Raw genomic sequence first — 18,669 nt, forward strand, 5'->3', positions numbered from 1 at the left:
TATTCAAGGAAGACTTGAAAACAGGAATGGGTCTTGAACCATCTCTCTTGTATGTACTCATTGCTACATTATGCAGAATTTTTAATATTATTTCTTTAAAGGAACAATAGGGCATCAACACATTTCAAGATTCTAAAACAAGTAGGTTTCTTGATCATATGATAGCTTCCCCCCCTCCTGAAATAGAAAATCCATACATAAAATTTCACCCTGGGAAAGATGACGAGTAGTTACATTCCCTTTTAAAATTACAGACACAATAAAAGTGACATTAAAACAACCCTGGATCAAATTGCTCCTCTGCTATTACATCATGGAATGAGAGTGGCACTGGGTTCTTGAAGGTTCTCATCAGGACACAGATCTAGAACTGAAAGGTACCTCGGAGGCTACAGCAGTGCACAGAAGTTCTGATGGAGAAATTCTGAGTAGAAGTCATGTGATGGACTTTGTATCTTTCATCTAAACACCAGTCTAGCTATGCTCAAAGTGGTTCAGTACCTAAAGGTTTGCCATTGGTTGATGGATATTTTTAACCTCAACAACTTATTAAAACTCTGTACCAAGCAAGGGGTTATAATCAGCTTTGGTGGAGGGCACATCAATGTTGATGAAATCATGGATTGTTAAAATTAGGTATGACCAGTTTTGTAGTCTTTTTGGGAAAGCCTGAAAAACTATTTTTAATCAACTAATTTTGATTACTTTAGCCAATCCAGGTGAATATTCAATTCAAGTCCTGTCTTAATATATGGTTAAAAGAAAACAAGGAAATTTTTACTTTTCCATAATTCTAATCTACATGGTCTTTACTGAGGCACTGATTTTACCTGACTAGCCCAGAGTGGGTCTTAACCTAAATAATCTCTTATACCTCTGACCTATTCCATTTGGCTTGTAGAACTGACAAAGACTTTTCAAGAGAGGCGAGATCATTCTCCTAATACTTACATCACTTTCCTCTGCGGGGGGTGGAGGAAGCTCTTTGATGATCTGAAAAGAAAACAGAGAAATAGGTGACAAAGTTTCTTGCCACTTTACTCTGAAGAGACCTGAACCAATGAGATGCCCCAGAGGTATGACAGCATAATGTTATAGGATACTTTTTTGCCATGATATTATCAATGAGGATAACAATAATAATGTCTGATATTTTTATAACGGGCTGGGTGGAGCAGTGGATAGAATGCCAGGTCTGGAGTTAGGAAAATCCATCTTCATGAGTTCAAATCCAGCCTCAGACAGTTGACATACCAGCTGTGTGACCCTGGGCAAGTCACTTAACCCTGTTTGCCTCAGTTTCCTCGTCTGTAAAATGAGCTGGAGAAGGAAATGGCAGACCACTCCATTATCTTTGCCAAGAAAACTCCAAATGGGGTCACAGAGAGTCAGACACAACTGAAAAATGACTGAACAAAAATGTTTATAACATGTTAAGATTTGCTAAGTGCTTTGCACTTGCACACATTATCTTGTCTGATGCAACAAACCTGTGAGGAAGGTGCTTATATTTCCATTTTACAGATGAGAAAATTGAGGCTTATAGAAATTAAGTGACTTAACCAAGGATCACAGAAATAGTATCTAAGATTGGATTCAAACCCAGGTCTTCTTGATTCCAAGTCTAGTGCTTTATTCACTATGCTATGCTATATGAATAAAGGTAACTGAGTATCTTACTGTCACAATAAATGTAATGGGTTGGGTAGGTAGTTCAGCTGGATACTGTATGATTCTTATGAGGCTTAGACTATGAGTCTGATTACTCAAAACTGATGAAAAAATTTTGGATTTGCAGTTATAGGTTCATGGATTTAGAAGTGGAAGGGATTCTAGAGGTCATTCAGTTCAGTGGTGTCAAACTCAAATAGAAATCAATACCTATGGGCAGCATTTTGACCTAGAAAACCCCCAAATTAACATTAGCTATGGTGTGCTGTATTTTTACTTATTTTGTTGAACATTTCACAATCACATTTCAATCTGTTTGTCCCCTCCTCCCTCCCATGTGAAGTTCTGCCCACAGTGAGATTAACATCTTCGAATTTTAATCCAATTTCTTCATTTTATAATTTCACCCAGAACTGAAATGATTTGCCTAAGGTTAGCAAGGTAGAGTCATGGGATTTGAATCCAGGCCCTCTGATGCTAAATCCAATATTTTTTCACTGGCCATGCTGCCTCCTTCAGAGAAACTACATGCCAAAACATAAATCTTGGTTCTGTTATTTACTTCTACTTGTGTGACACTAGGCAAGTCACAATCTCTCCAGGTCTTATAAATGAATAGGATTTAGGGTTAGAAGTGGCATTATGTATATCCTCAGTCTCCTCATTTTGCAAACTCTGTGGTTGCTGCTTCTGGCTTTAAATTCTATGGTCTCTAACCAGGCTAGATTTTTTAAAAAATTCAGGATGAAACTCTGCTCCCTAGTCTACTAGCTGCATCTGTAATCCCGGTCAAACTTTTTGCAAAAAGGAGTTGTTGGTTACGAGAGTTCACTGGGAGGGAATGTGCCTGGTTCAGTACAAGCCTACTCCCAATATTAAACAAGGACAAGAATAAGAACAATAACAACTCTTTGACAAGAAAAACACCCTGGTTCACATGCTACTCTACCAGCAGAATCATGAAAGATTCAGAAACTTCTCTGACTGCTGATTTATGGTTCCCAGCAACATGGACCGATATATTGAGCCCCAGAATATAGGACAGAGGCTTTCTGATTCCTCTAGCCCAGAGACCATGTTGGCAAGGAAGGCCTCTTAGATCACCTACCCCACCTGGTCTCTCTTGACATTCTGAAATAAACCTTTTCCATAATGAATGAGGAAATTGGCACCACTTTTTTTTTTTTTAACAAGACACTAATGAGGTAGTGTCTGGTTTTAATTCAATGACATAAACAACTTTTAAATTCAAGCCATAAGGAGAAAAAAATATATAGACTCTGTGGTCATATTAAATATAAGAGATCTGCTGAAAGGATCTCTATAAATCACATTTTAAGAATTACTGGTTTGTGGGAACTTTGTGGGGAAAGCATTGTCTTTGGAGTAATCTCTTGGGACTCAGAGGACCTAGTTTCAAACTTAGGCTCTGCTATTTACTACCAGTGTGACCTTGGGAAAGAAGATTTCTTACTGGACCTCAGTTTCCCTCTTTGTAAAATGAAGGGGTTGGATTAGATGATCTCTAAGGTTCCTTAACTCAAAGCCAGTGTTCCTGAGCAACCTCTCACTGTCTTTGAACTTCACAAAGAAGACATTAATGACATCAAACTCAAATAGAAATGGATCTCTGCAGCAACATAGTGACTTAGAAAACCACAAATTAAGACTATCTATGTTGTGTTATATTTTTATTTATTTTGTTAAACATTTCCCAATTACACTTTAATCTGGTTCAAGCTGAACATGAGAGTTTTGCAGGCTGTGTTCAAGTCTGACACCTGTTATATCCTTTCCTTCCTCCTCCTCTGTTTTCTCACTCTTTCTTTTATACCTCCTCTGGTTAAAAAGTCTTTCTAATAGATATGGGGTGGGCTGAAGGAAATGTCTCTATTTACATTAACCAAATGACTTTTCTTTGGAAAAAAGAGAATGATACTATACTAATTTCTTTTTTCACTGAGCATTTATTAAGTACCTACTATATGTAAAGGCCTGTGTTAGCTATTAGGTTTGCCAAGATAAAATAAGAGACATTTTTAGCAATAGAAATCTGGGCTTTAATGAATGTCTAATAAATAATTCTTACTGGATACAAAGACCATGAAGGAGAAATAGAAAAAGCTCAGAGAATGGAAACTAATATATGTAATAGTTTTTTGATCAAACTGATTTTCTTCAGTATATCTAAAATTAATTTGTGTGTGTGTGTGTAATTACTAGAGTCTCAAGCTAGTAACCTTGTTTTTGAGACTATATGTAACTTTACCAATGAATTACCATCTTTCTGTGTTAGACTTGAAATCGCAAGTAGCATATGGAGTGTATTTCCTGAATCTTAATCAATTCTACTATTAATGGCTTGGTTCTGGATATTGTTTTAAAAAACCCTATCTTTGCAGGACACACCATACATCTGCCAGAAGCAGTCAAATAATAGCTAACTTTAGTCTAAGACACTAGTTATCACTACGTATAAAATATATTTATATGTTTGTGTGTACACACACACACATATGGCTATACAGGGTTATGTATATAAGATAAGATGATATTTGGGGTCATAATTGATAGCTCTGTGGCCCTAGGCAAGTCCCTTAATTCCTCTGAATCTCACTTCCTATAGCTATAAAATGCAAGTAATGATTTTGATACCTACTTCACGGAGATGTTTTATCATCTTTTGTGTGTGTGTGTATGTGTGTGTGTGTGTGTATGTGTGTGTGTGTGTGTGTGTGTGTGTGTGTGAGAGGCAATTTTGGTTAAGTGACTTGTCCAGGGTCACACAGCTAGTGTCAAGTGTCTGAGGCCAGATCTGAACTCAGGTAGATGTTTTGAACCATAAAACACTATAAAATACATTATTATAGGCATTATAGCATTCTCAAGAATTTATAATTTAAAAGGGAGCAAAACTGTGTACATAAATGATGTAAAATAGTATGTGATCAGTACAAAGGAAAATTTTGTAGGAAGTTAAAGTCTGAGAGAGGGATTATGAAATTTAGTATATACTATCTCTGAAAATTAATGCTTTTCCTTTTATTTAGGGACCTGGAAATCTCCTTGGGAAGTTCAGTTACATATACTATTATTTCTTCCTCTCACTACTACCTCCTCAAATGATTAGATAGTATATCATCCATTGTTTTCTGTATACTACTATTTTGGTTCGTAAATTATCTGTACTTTAATGACCCCTTGGTGGCCTTAACTAGTTAATACACTTCTTGAAAGAGAACAGTATAGTCTATTATTTATGTCCTTGGAGTAAAGCTGAACATTTCATTTATTTAATTCCAAGGCACCTTTTTTTTTCAGTATAGACTACTCCTGAAGTGAAGAATTTACTTTGTAAACTACTGATTAAATTGGCTTAAGCAAATGCAATAAAAAGCATTTTCAAGCCAATGAGAAAATATAGTGAAACTTTTCAAGTGGAAAAACTAGATATAAAAATCCTGTAGGGTGTTTCAGGCAATTAAAATTAAACATTATAGGCTTTTTTTGATTGAGCATATTTATGTGAAATGTAAAAATCATATATTTGAGCATGAATTCACCATATGTTCAAAGACATCTGGATCCCATGAATGCTGTTATGCTGTATTTTTGTCTCCTCTTATTGTGTAGGAATTTAAATGTGGATAGTGGGGTCACTAGTGATTAACCTTGTTTTTGCAAACATAATTTCACCTTTTGGGGGAATACTTTTGCTTTTGACTATATTATCATGTTGTCCAAACCCATTTGTAGCATAAGAAGACTGATTTTGAATAAAAATTGATGACATTGTTTTCCATCCTTTTATTTACTTGAAAATAAAGTTATATCATATACCTAATGCATATTTTATGCTGTTGAAGAAATATGATCTTAGAACACTTCCAGTTCATATCCTTTGACCATTTATCAATTAGAGAATGGTCGTTATTCTTATAAATTTGAAAATTTGAATCATTTGCTTAAATATCTTAAAAATGAGACCTTTATCAGAGAAAAGTATTGCAATGATTTTTCCCAATTACCTGCTTTACCTCTAATGTTGGCTGCATTTGTTTTGTCTTTTGGGTTTTTCTTTTTTTGAGTGTGTGTGTATATGTTTCTGTAAAAACTTTTAAATTTCATGTAAACAAAATTGTTTATTTATCTTATATGATTTTCTCTAGCCATTGCTTGGTCATTAACTGTTCCCTATTAATTTATTCTTTGCTTGTTTAATTGGTGTATAATATCACCTTTTATGTCTAAGTCATATTTTCACTAGAGTTTTTTGTGGTGTATGGTGTGAGATAGTAGTTTAATTTCTGAGAGGCTACTTTTAAGTTTTCCTAGCAGTTTTTGTCAAATTCTTGCCCCCAAAGCTTGGAGTTTGGGGTTTATTGAACATCACTGCTATTGCATGTGTCCTATTCTGTTCCACTGGCCTCTATTTCTCTTTCTTTTTTTAATAATGTATTGTATTTTTATTTAACTTGTTAAACATTTCCCAATTACATTTTAATCTGGTTCTCATATCTGTGTGGAATTTTGTAGGCCACTCAGGCCACAATTTTGACACCTCTGCTATAGGAAATTTCTGACAAGGAAATTCCATCTACCAATGTATATTGACAACTGCTATATAACTTGCCTTAGAGAGTTGCCTAAGACACTAAGAGGTTAACTGATTTGTCCAGGGTCACAGAGCCAAATAATGTCAGAAGCAAGACTCTGACTGGCTCACTATCCATTACTCCATGCTACTTTTGAATCTTTCACAATTACTATTGTTAACTGTTTCCCTCCATCCTATTCCCTTCCCATGATATTTACTCTATTTTCTATCTTTTTTTACCCTATCCCTCCTCAAAAGTGTATTGTTTTTTACTTCTCCCTCCCCCACTCTGCCCTCCCTTCTTTCACCTCTCTCTCATAATCCCCTTCCCCTCCTACTTTCCTGCAGGGTTAGATAGATTACTCCACCCAATTGAGTGTGTCTGTTATTCCTTCCTTGAACCAACTCTGATGAGATTAAGGTCTTTGAGCTAATTCTGATGAGTGTAAGTAAGGCTCATTCACTTCCCCACTCCTCCCCCATCTCTTCTCCCTCTCCATAGGCCCTTTCCTGCTTCTTTCATGTGAGATTTCACCCCATTTTACCTCTCTCCTTTCCCCTCCCCCAGTGCATTCCTCTCCCCCCTCAATTTTACCCTAAAGATGTCATCATGGGGCAGCTAGGTGACAGAGTAGACAAAGCACCTGCCCTGGACCCAGGAGGACCGGAGCCCAAATCTGGCACTGGCCTCTATTTCTTAACCAATACTAAATTGTTGTGATAATGACTATTGTCTAGTGTAATTTGGTATTTGGTACTATTAGTCCTCTTTCTTTCTCATTTTTTTCATTATTTTTCTTGAGATCCTTGCCCTTTTATGTCTCCAGATGAATTTTATTATTTTTTCTAACCCTATAAAATAATCCTTTCATAGCTTGATTACCATAGCACTGAATAACTAAATTAACAGGTAATATTGTCATTTTAATTATATTGTCTGAACCTACCCATGATACATTAATATTTCTCTAAATATTTGGGTCTGTTTTTATTTTCATATGGAAAAAACCACTCCAAATAACTAGTAATTTGAGAAATGCAAATTCAAGTTCTGCCTCACATCAATCATATTGGCAAAAATTGCAAAAAAAATGAAAATGAAAATGACAAATATTTTAGAGGCTACAAGAAAACAGACACATGAATGTACTGTTGGCTCTCTGAGGTGGTCTAATCATTCTGAAAAGCAATTTGGAACTATGCCCCCGAAAGTTCCAGAAAACTGATAATGAAGAATGATGCCCACCTCTTCACAGAATGGCAATGGACTCAGGGCACAGAATGAGACACATTTTTTTGCACCCATCTGGGCATTTGTTTTGCTTTACTATTGTATGTTCATTACAAGGGTTTTCTTTTTCATGTCCAATGGGTAGGGAGAGAAAATAGATTTTTGTTCATTAAAAAATTAAATTAAACTTTAAAAAAATAAAGGGAATACAATTTTAAAAATATGATTCCAGAAAAAATTGACAAGAGTAAGTTATCTGAAAGAGTATAATGGGGGCAGTTAGGTGGCACAGTGGATAAAGCACCAGCCCTGGATTCAGGAGAACCTGAGTTAAAATACAGCCTCAGACACTTGACACTTAATAGCTGTGTGACCCTGGGCAAGTTACTTAACCCTCATTGCCCTGCAAAGTTTATAATGTAACATTTTGAGGCATAGGTAATATATGACCACACAAAATATTGTATTGTTGGATACTTCTACATATTTTAGAAAGTTTATCATTAGCTAAAATTAATTTTCCTATAATTTCTACTCATCAGTTATAGTTCTACATAGAACATTTTACCTTTCTTCTCATTCATAGTCCTTTAGATATAACTATTATTTCAAATACTGACTGTGCTTGATTTGTCAAACTACATTCCAGCTTTCCCAGCAGTTGTCAGATAGGTAGGTCATCCCCAAGTAATTTATATTCTTAGGTTCCTCAGACACTGGGTTGCTGTATTCAATTATTTCTGATGCATCTTTTCTAGTTTGTCCCACTTTAAAAAAAAATTTAAAATATTACCAGATATTTTTGTGTGATTACTGCTGTATAGTATAATCTGAGGTCTGGAAATGTCATTTCTCTTCATTCCAACTTTTTCTTTCATTATTTCACAAGAGATTTTTAGAACTTTTGCCCCTCCAACTGAAATCTGTTATTATTGGTCCATCTCTAATAAAGTACCTATTGGGTACCTTGATTGGTATAAAACTAAATAGTTAAATTAACTTAGCAAAACTCATCATTTAATTTTGCTATACTGTAAGGGTCCAAGAATGAGCACCAAATATCTTTCCAATTATTTAGGCTACTAGAGTGACCTAAACACTAGGGTGTTTTCTAATTGTATTTATATAAACCCTACATTTCTTGCTGGATTGAGTTTCATAAAATTTTGCTATTTTTATATTTATCTTGAATGGGATTTCTCTATTTTTTCCTCCCTAATTTTTTATTGCTAGGTAAAAATGCTCACAAAATTTTTGGATTTATTTCATATCCTGTCACTTTATTGTAGCTATTTATTTTCTGAATTTATTTCATGACTCTCTTGGGGTTTCCTAAGTAAATCATTATGTAGTTTCCAAATAGAGATGCTTTTGTTTTCTCTTTACCCACTGTTTATAACCTCAGTTTCTTTTTCTTATTTTATTATCACTAGCATTTCTGGAATTATGTTAAATAAAGAAAGGGAAAGGGAGACATCTTTGCTTTGCTCCTATATTTACTAGGAAAACTTTTAGTGCATATAAAACTATAATTTGGTTCTAAATATTTTAGTTCTTTTTATTAGATTAAAAAAGTCCTTCCATTCCTGATTTGTAAGTTTTTGGTGTTATTTTTGTGGTTTTTTGTTTGTTTGTTTGTTTGTTTTTTGCGGGGCAATGGGGGTTAAGTGACTTGCCCAGGGTCACACACCTAGTAAGTGACAAGTGTCTGGGGCTGGATTTGAACTCAGGTACTCCTGAATCCAGGGTCGGTGCTCTATCCACTGTGCCACCTAGCTGCCCCTGGTGTTATTTTTAATAAGTAGTTGCTTTACTTTGAAAATATCAGTATAATCATGTGGTTTTGAATGTTTAAAATATGATTTATTATGGTGATTGTTCTCCTAATATTGAACCATTCTCATATTCCTTATATGAATCCAACTTGATTATAGTGATTTTTTCATGGATATGTTGCTTTAGCTCTTTTGCCAGAATTTTATTTAAAATGTTTGAATCAAAACTCATTAGTAATAGCATTCCAAAATTCTCTTTCTTTATTTTCCTTTAGTTCAGGACTATATTTGTTTATAAAAGGGGCTTGGTAGAAATTTTCTCTTTTAATTTCTGAGAATGCTTATGTAGTAGAGGTATTAATTGTTCTTTAAGAGTATAATGGAATTCACCTATGAATACATGTAGATTAGTTTTTAAAAATTATGATTCTTTTATAACTAGGTCAATTTCCCCCCCCCCTGAAATTCAATTAAGATATATGAGTTTTGTTAATTTGAGTATTTTATGTTTTATAGACATTCTATTTCTTTTAAATTATAAATTTTTTATGACATGTAATTGTGCATTATAGGTTCTGATAATTATTTTTATTTCTTCTCAGTTGTGATTTGTTATTTTTATTTGTGGCTTGATTTCTCTCCAATTTAATTTTGTTAGTCTTTTCAAAGAATTAGATTTCAGTTTTGTTTATTAGTTCTATTTCTTTGTGGTCTCATTTAGAATTTTCCTCTTTTGAATTTATTTTAGATTTTTTTTATTTGTTCATTTTCTAATTTTATTATATATTTAGTTCATGCGTCTTTCATCTTTTCTTTCCTGTTTCTGAACTAGGATAGTTATTGCGGGATTAGATAGGAGGGGGCTAATGCAAGAGGCAGAGGCAGAACTGACCTGTCTTGGCTATTCAAAGTATATGAGGAGTGGGACAGAAGGAAGAGTCAAAGGTGATTCCAAAGTTTTGAAACTAGGTGTCTGGGAGGATTGTGGGGCCAACAGCAGACAAATAGAATTTTGCCTGAACAGTTCATGAATGAAGGTGAAGCTCTGAGCTTTGTCAAAGGGGTTCCCGGAGACTTCAAATTGGATTTGTCAGGTGCAATGTAACACCCAAATAATCCTGGCTATATTATTACAAACTGTAGAGTATGGATGGATTATTTATACTCTACCCAAACCAGAATAATCATCTGGTTCTTGGCTCAATGACTGATATATAGACCACCCAAAGAGGAAGAACAAATACAGCTTTCTTGGCTGACTTTTCCTATGGCCCAAGTTCTGTCCCTAAAAAAGAAACTCAGGCTAAAGATTTGGATGGATTTTGGGTCTTTGTTTCTATACTGAAAAACAATAACAGCCACCCTCTTTCTACAGTGTTTTTTGTTTTTTTGCTTTTGTTTTTGCAGGGCAATGAGGGTTAAGTGACTTGCCCAGGGTCACACAGCTAGTAAGTGTCAAGTGTCTGAGGCTGGATTTGAACTCAGGTCCTCCTGAATCCAGGGCCAGTGCTCTATCCACTGTGCCACCCAACTGCCCCTCTACAATGTTTTAAGGATTTTACAAATTGTCATAAAACTACTGAGAAGCAGGTACTCTACTTTCTACATGACACCTTTCCTGATTCCTTTCCCCACCCCCATTGCTAGTTCATTCCCCTTCAACATAGAACAAAGGACAACAACCAAGCAACCAACCTTGTTTATTTTGTATCTATCCATTTATGTATCCTAATGGAATGTAAGCTCCTGGAGGGCAGGATGTGTTTAACTTTTACCTTTGTATTCCCAGAACCTGGTAAAATACCTGGTATTGTAGTAGGTATTAAAAAAAACCCAACAACAATCTTCTATTGCCTGTAAGTATTATTTGTCCTTTTGATAAATGAGACACTAAGATTCAGAGTGGGTATCCAGGATCACACAGAGCTGGGGCTCAAAGCTGTGTTTCTGGATCTAACACCTGGACATTACCATGGCATTATCAGAATCCAGTGATATTGCAGTTTGGAATACAGGATGGAATATAGTCACAAATAACTGGAAGTGAAGGTAATATTATATGATCTGCACATTTCACTGAATGGAAGGAAGTTTAAGGATTTGTATAGAAATGAAAGGACAATGAGACAGTTTTGATATGGTAAATATCCAGGAAAGGGTAAAATGCAAGCTGATAAAAATGAAATAAGGTTCTTTCCCCTGAACAATGAAAAACAATATAATTCTTAATAATCTTTAACACAGTTGAGCTGTTACTCAGTAGAGAGGTACTTAAAATCCAAAGAATTTTACACTGTAAAAGTCTTTCAAAGTCTAGTGCCAAGAGTGTTGATCTAGGCTATGGTACAAGAAAATTCTTGAGAGATTGAGCTTAACTTTCTTTTTTCTTTCTTTCTTTCTTTCTTTCTTTCTTTCTTTCTTTCTTTCTTTCTTTCTTTCTTTCTTTCTTTCTTTCTTTCTTTCTTTTTTTTTTGAGCTTAACTTTCAAGTAACTTTTGGCTTCCAAATAAATATAAATAATCTGAAGATTATTTAAAAGGACCAGTTCATTTCTGTGCAAAGTCAGTTCAATGAAATAATTGAAGAATTAATTGCTTCATATGACTAAAGAAATTCAAAGTCATATGGCCAAGTTATTTAAAGTATCTGTATGCATTCTTAATGATACAGCTAGAGCTGGTTCACTGAGAATCTCTGAAATGGCTCAGCAAAACAATTCTATGAATGTACCTTAACTTCATGGTGGGGAGTTTCCTTATCCACAAAATAAAGGAATTGAAATGGATAATGCCTTGTTCTCACTCATGTCACATATCCATTGTCAAAGCTTGTCATTTCTACCTTTGCAACATTTTTTCCATGTAATCCCTTTTCTCCATTCATACAGCAGTTCAAGGCCTCATCACCTCTCTCCTAGAGAACTGTAAGAGTTTTCTAACTGTACTTGCCACATCTCTCCCCACTCCAATCCATCCTCCACTCTGTTGCCAATGTGATTTTTCTGAAGTCCAAGCCTGACCATGTCATTCACCTGAACAAGGATCTCTGGAGGCTCCCTAACCTCCTCTGTTTGACACTTAGCCACTAGGTGGTGCCATAGTGCACAGAGCACCTGGTCTGGAATCCAGAAGACCTGAGTTCAAATTTGACCTTAGACAATTACTAGCTGTGTGACCCTGGGCAAGTCACTTAACCCTGTTTGCCTCAGTTTCCTCATCTGTAAAACAAACTAGAGAAGGAAATGGCAAACCACTCCAGTATCTTTGTCAAGAAAACCCCAAATGGAGTCATGAAGAATCAGATACAACTGAAGAATGACTGAGTAACAACAAAATTCCTCTCCATATAACCCTGAGGCATCTAGTATAAGTATCTTTTCCACTAATTGATAGATAAATAAAATAAGGTGCTGAAAGAATAGAAGTTTTGTGCAAGGCCACATGGCTAGCAACTTAAACCCAGGTCTCTCCTAACTCCACTTCCAGTGATCTCACCATTGAACCCTGCTGCTTCCCAGTTCTGAGAGCTTTAATTGGCAGGAGGCTGATAAATGTTTAACGATTGGTCCTTTGGAGGAAAAATGTAGCCGTGACACACTTTTAAGTTTAATATGCATTATTACCATTTCCCTCATCACTTTCTAGACAATCAACAAAACGATAAATTAAGCCCTTATTTGTAGCATTTGCCAATTTTGGAGGTGTGACATATTCACACTGAAAATTTAAGATTGGCTTTCTTGAGCCAGTATCAGCCAGCTCCAGCAAGCTCCTGGATTTAACAATTGTAACTCTTGCCAGGCGCTTCAACCCCCTAGCATAACTTCATGTTTCATTAATTTGTCATATCTCTAAAATTTCACTTGAAGGCATCGTTTTTTCCTGTTTTTTAAAAAATCTCTACTTAACCCTGCTTAAATTTTGTAAAAAAAAAAAAAAAAAGCTTAGGCCACAGGTGCTATAGAAAATGAATAAATGTGGATCTCTTTACTGCTAGGATTTTAGGATTCTGTGATCAAATTGCTCCTGTTTATTATTTCCCTGTGCTTCATAGAGTTGCCAGTGTAATTTATACTTATGCAGGAGACACAAAGGCCTCTAGTCTTTCATCCCTCCAATCCATTTATCACATTATTACTCTCCTTAAAATGATTTCAGTGCTTCCCCATTGCCTGTTGAATATAGGATAAATGCCTTTTGTTGGCTTTCAAGGTTTCCCACCATGTGGTTCCAATCCCACTATGCCAGGCTCATCTTCCTCTACTGCCCTTCATGCATTCCTTCCAAACTGGATTACTTGGCTTGTCCCCACAAGTTGTGATCCTGCCCTCTCCCATTTCTAAGCTTTGGACCACCCTCCATGCTGGACTGGACTTCCCTTCCATATCTTTCTGCTGAAGTCCTTCTCTAACTCTAAGGCCTGACCTCAGAAGCCACTTTGAAGTTCATATTATTCTAGTTTCTATTACATTCAAAGATATAATAATAATAATATAGTATTCAAGTCCTGACTTGCCTAGAATCTTTCTGAGAACCTCCTTTCCATCTATTTCATTCTCTTTTTATCATTAATTATGAAAGATAATAATAGCTAACATTTCATTAGTGTTTAGTATGTGCCAGGCACTGTGCTAAGTGCTTTTCAATTATTTCATTTGATCCTCACAACAGCCTCTGAGGTAGGTACTATTGTCATTCTCATTTTACAGATGAGAAAACTGTGTCAAACAGTAGTTAAGTGCCCTGCCCACAATCACACAGCTAGTAAGTGTATGAAGCTAGATTTGAACTTGAGTCTTTCTAACCAGAGGCCCAGTGCTCCATCCACCATACTGTATGCCCCTATCATTACTTATATCTGTGCCTTTCCCTTTTTTAGCTTGTAAAGTACTGGAGAGCAGGGTTTGTATCCTATTGATGTGTGCCTTCCTACTGTCTAGCTCTGTGCCGTGAACATAGTAGAGACTTCAAATATTTGTTGGGGCAGCTAGGTGGCAATGGATAAAGCACCAGCCCTGGATTCAAGAGGACCTGAGTTCAAATCTGGCCTCAGACACTTGACACTTACTAGCTGTTGACCTTGGGCAAGTCACTTAACCCTCATTGCCCCAACTCCCCCCCAAAAAGTTACATTGAATAGAAAACATAACCACATTTGCTTTAAGTCTTTACTTTTCTCTGCCCTATTGAGCAAGGATGCCCTCAATGTCCATTTTAATCAGATTTCAATTGTAAAATCCAACTTTGTCCTGAATCCTACTTTTCTCTCCTGGCACTGCCCTCCTAATAGCTAGTCAGCTGTCATACCTGCAGTAGCAGCAATTGTAATGGGAGAAGATCAGGGGACACTTACCACTGTACAGCAAAGGGGCCAAAACCACCAGAGAAGAACCAGAGCCAAGAGCAGGAAGAGGATCAGCAGAGCGATTGCCAGGATGGTACCATCAGACTGCAAACGGAAGCAAGACAAGTTGTTAGGAAAACCGGCTGAGAAAACAAACCCCTGGAAGGGTAAATCCCTTGTCATTTGCAGAGAGCCTCAAGGTCTGTTTGAATGACCTCTGGCAGTGTTCTCATGGATCAAATGAGCTGGAGAAGGACATGGTCAACCAGTCCAGAGTCTTCACCAAGAAAACCCCAATGGATGCATGAAGGGTCAGATGTGACTTATCGACTAAACCACCATCGCCACCAGCCACTCTCCAGTCTGGGTCTCATGCTTTGATAATCACCATGTCTGATCATCACTGTTAGTACTTGCTCATAGTCAGAATATAGAGCTTCCAGGGTCTTAGATCACTAAGTACAAGGCCCTTATTTTATAGCAGGTGGAACGGATTTGTTCAAGGAAAGGTTGTCCAGGACTTGAATTCTGGTTTCTTAACTCACAGTCTGGAGCTTTTCTTTCCCATCATAATATTTCATTGTCCAGGAAGGAAATGGGTTACCATATCACTTAGTGAGCTGTTAGGAACCTACCTGTTGCATTACTTTTGGTCATCTCTTGAGTTAACGACTTGCTTCAATTTATCTTAGCTGTTTAGAATGGGTAATGGTGGTGGTGGGATGGGGGGTGGGTGGGAGAATATCTTACCCTTCTCTTGTTTGGATAAAACCAATTTTATAGAAGGAGTGGTCCCCAGTAGACCATGGACTGAGAAAGTTACTTTGTATTATGAATAGGTCAGAAACCCCTTTATTCAAGACTAGCTCCTTTCTTGGAAAAGATATGGAGCACCTCTGCAGTGGATAAAGTACTGGCCTTGCATTCAGGAGGACCTGAGTTCAAATCTGGCCTCAGACACTTGACACTTATTAGCTGTGTGACCCTGGACAAGTCACTTAACCCTCATTGCCCCCCCCCAAAAGCTTAAAATGTAGAAAGTATGTAGTTGCTTCTCAGTCTTCAAGAAGATAAAGCTATTTGCTGAGGTTGGTGAATTTCTGAAAATGGGAAGCCAAGACCAGAAGCTCTCTTGGACTTGGGAGTTCTAACATATAGTGGGCTAAGCTTATCAGATATCCACACTAAGTTCAGAATTAATGATAAATTCTTGGGGACGTGGAAATGCCAGGTTGCCTAAGAAGGGGGTAAGACTGGCTCAGGTTGTAAAACAGAGCATATTAAACCTTCCAAACTGATCAGAGTGGGTTGGGCCTGTACTTCCAATCCAGGTGAGCTAGGGAGACTTGGTCTTTTTAAAAAAGAATAAACATTTTTATTTATATTTTTGAGTTCCAATCTTTATCCCTCCTTCCCTCCCTCCTCTCCTCCCTCCCTGAGGTGGTAAGCAATCAGATATGGATTATACATGTGCAATTATGTAAAACATTACCATATTAGCAATTTTGTATAAGAAAACTTGAATAAAAGAAAAAAATGAAAGAAAGTGAACAATAGTATGTTTCAGTCTGTGTTCCATCAATATCAGTTCTTTCTTTGGAGGTGGATAGTATGTTTCATCAATAATCCTTTGGGATTGTCTTGGATCATTGTATTGTTGAAAATACTTGAGTCATTCACAGTTCTTCATCAAGCAATATTGCTATCTCTGTGCACAATCTTTTCTTGGTTCTGCTCACTTCGCTATATACCAGTTCATACAAGTCTTTCCAGGCCTTTCTGGAATCATCCTATTTATCATTTATCATAGCACAGTAATATTATCTCATCATCATATACCATAACTTGTTTAGCCATTCCCAAAATGGATGGGCATTCCTTTAATTTCTAAATTCTTAGCCACCCCAAAAAGAGCTGCTAGAAATATTTTGCACAAATAGGTTTTTTTTCTCTTTTTGGGGATGAGACTCAGTCTTAAAAAAAAGGAAAACTTGAGTGGCCCTGAACCCTAGCAAGAGGGGACAAAATTACAAGCATGTGATATGAGTAGAGTGGAAGTAATAGGTAGGGCTTCTGGGATCTTTCTTTTCATCTTATTTTCTTTGTTCTTGCCATCTAAATACAAGAGCAAGGGATTGGTTCTGACTTTGTGCTCTCCCTTTTCTGTCCCAGGAGGCCTGTAGAAGTTGTCTTAGAAGATAAAAGCTTTAGTCTACAGCCCAAATTCCTAACCCTATCATACCCCTGGACTGCTTCACTGCCAATTAGAGATAATCATCATAGAACCACAGTAACCAAATCTTAGACTTTTAAGGAAAACTCATGATAATCTGGTCCAGGATGTTGGTAACCAGGAGAAGAGGGGGTTTGGTTGTTTTTTGGTTCTGTTTTCACTCTTCTCCTTCCAGAGGGTTGAGGGAGCTTATCTTTTTCTGTCCCACCTCTCCTTTTTGTCTAGGTCAAGAAGCACTTATTTCTCCTAAGACATCCATATGCATGATAGACCTCATTGGACCTAGGACAAGTATTGATGGACAATTCCATCTTTTTTTCCCCAGATGTAATTGTATGTATGATGTATTTATGTATGTACATAGAGATATAGTATATCCCAAAAGTCTTAGTGCATTTAAAAGGTATTAAAGCTTAAAACTGACTTCTTCAAGGAATTTCATATAGCCATCCAGGGCTTAAACTCTGGTTTCCTAACTCACAGTCTGAAGCCTTTCCTTCCCATCATACTACATTGTTGTCCAGAAATGAAGATGTTAAGTGGGGGGTCACTATAACAGTTTTCAAGTATTTCACCAAAATTTCAGAGTTGGTTCACCTCCCTGGCCATCCAACCCAACCCACATCAGAAAAGGAATCTCTCCTATAACACAGCTGATAATGGGTCATCCAGAAATTGCTGGAAGACCTCCAAAGAGGAACAACCAGCTAACTCCCGAGGTAACCCATTTCACTTTTGCATAGCTCTAATTTTTTATAATTTGTCCTTATATCAAAGCCAAATTTCTCTCTTTTCGACTTCTGCCCATTGCTCCGAGTTTTATCTTCTGAGGTGACTCAGAAGAAGACATTTTTTTCTTCCATGTGACTGCCCTTCAAATACTTGAGGGTAGATAGCTATCATGCTCTCTCTTTTCCCCTCTCTCTCCCCTTCCCCACCTCAAACCTGTCATGTTTTCTATTGGTTAAACTCTTCTAGTTTCTTTAACCAGTCCTTATGGACCCTTCCCATCCTGCCTTCCTTCCCTTGAGTCGTTCTCTAGCTTAGGAAGAGCTGTGGAACAGAAGAGAGATGACTTCTGTTCTGCATGGCTCCAGGATATAGGAACAAAGGGTGGAAATTCCTAAGAGGAAAATTTAGGCTTGATGGAAAGAATAACCTCCTAACTGATAAATATATTTAAACAAGGAATGTGTTTCCTTGGGAGGTAGTGTATTCCCCTTCACTGAGAGTTTTTAAGTAAAGACTGGATGACCATTTGTTATAGTGGAACCACATGGCCTCTGAGGTTCTGTCCACCTAGAGGATCATGTGATTTTGTAGCTATATAGCTTTGGTCAAATTACACACCTCTGCGATTCTCACTTTACTCATCTATCAAATGGGGATAATAATAGTTAAATAACCTGCTTCACAAGACTATTGTGGAATACAGCTTTGTAAAGGGTAATGTCAACTATTATTTATTTGTTGAGTTTCAAGATGGATTCCCAGCTTCACCCAGAGAAGACATCAATATATTCTTCTCTTGACCTATCCCTGGACTTTAAAAATTGGCCAAGAAACAACTTTTTCTTATTACAACCCAATGGGGGACGTTGTTGCTCAAAAGCCAGGGAAACCCAAACTAAGTATTGGGCCATCTCATCAAGGTTTGCAAAAATGTCAGGTTATATCAGAAGGAGCAAAAGCCTCAGATGTACAGGTGGCTGGAGGAGCAGACCAAGCACAGTGGGTGGGTAGTTTTCTCCAGGGTCATATTTCTGGCAGGAGTCCTGGCCAAAGATCCCAATCTAGACAAGGGAAGTACAAAGGGAGA

General features: G+C 36.9%; 1 protein-coding gene across 1 annotated transcript in view; it reads right to left on the reverse strand.

The window, feature by feature from the left end:
• Positions 1-18,669, reverse strand: part of ANTXR1 (ANTXR cell adhesion molecule 1) — a 309,785-nt gene that overhangs the window by 113,658 nt on the left and 177,458 nt on the right. The window contains exons 13-14 of the mRNA XM_043987300.1: positions 14,627-14,722; positions 952-993 (exon numbers count right to left, since the gene is read on the reverse strand). Of these exons, the coding sequence (XP_043843235.1) occupies positions 952-993; positions 14,627-14,722 (138 nt within the window). The remainder of the gene's footprint in view (positions 1-951; positions 994-14,626; positions 14,723-18,669) is intronic.

This window comes from Dromiciops gliroides, chromosome 2 (assembly GCF_019393635.1).
Source record: "Dromiciops gliroides isolate mDroGli1 chromosome 2, mDroGli1.pri, whole genome shotgun sequence".
NCBI classification, from domain to species: domain Eukaryota; kingdom Metazoa; phylum Chordata; class Mammalia; order Microbiotheria; family Microbiotheriidae; genus Dromiciops; species Dromiciops gliroides.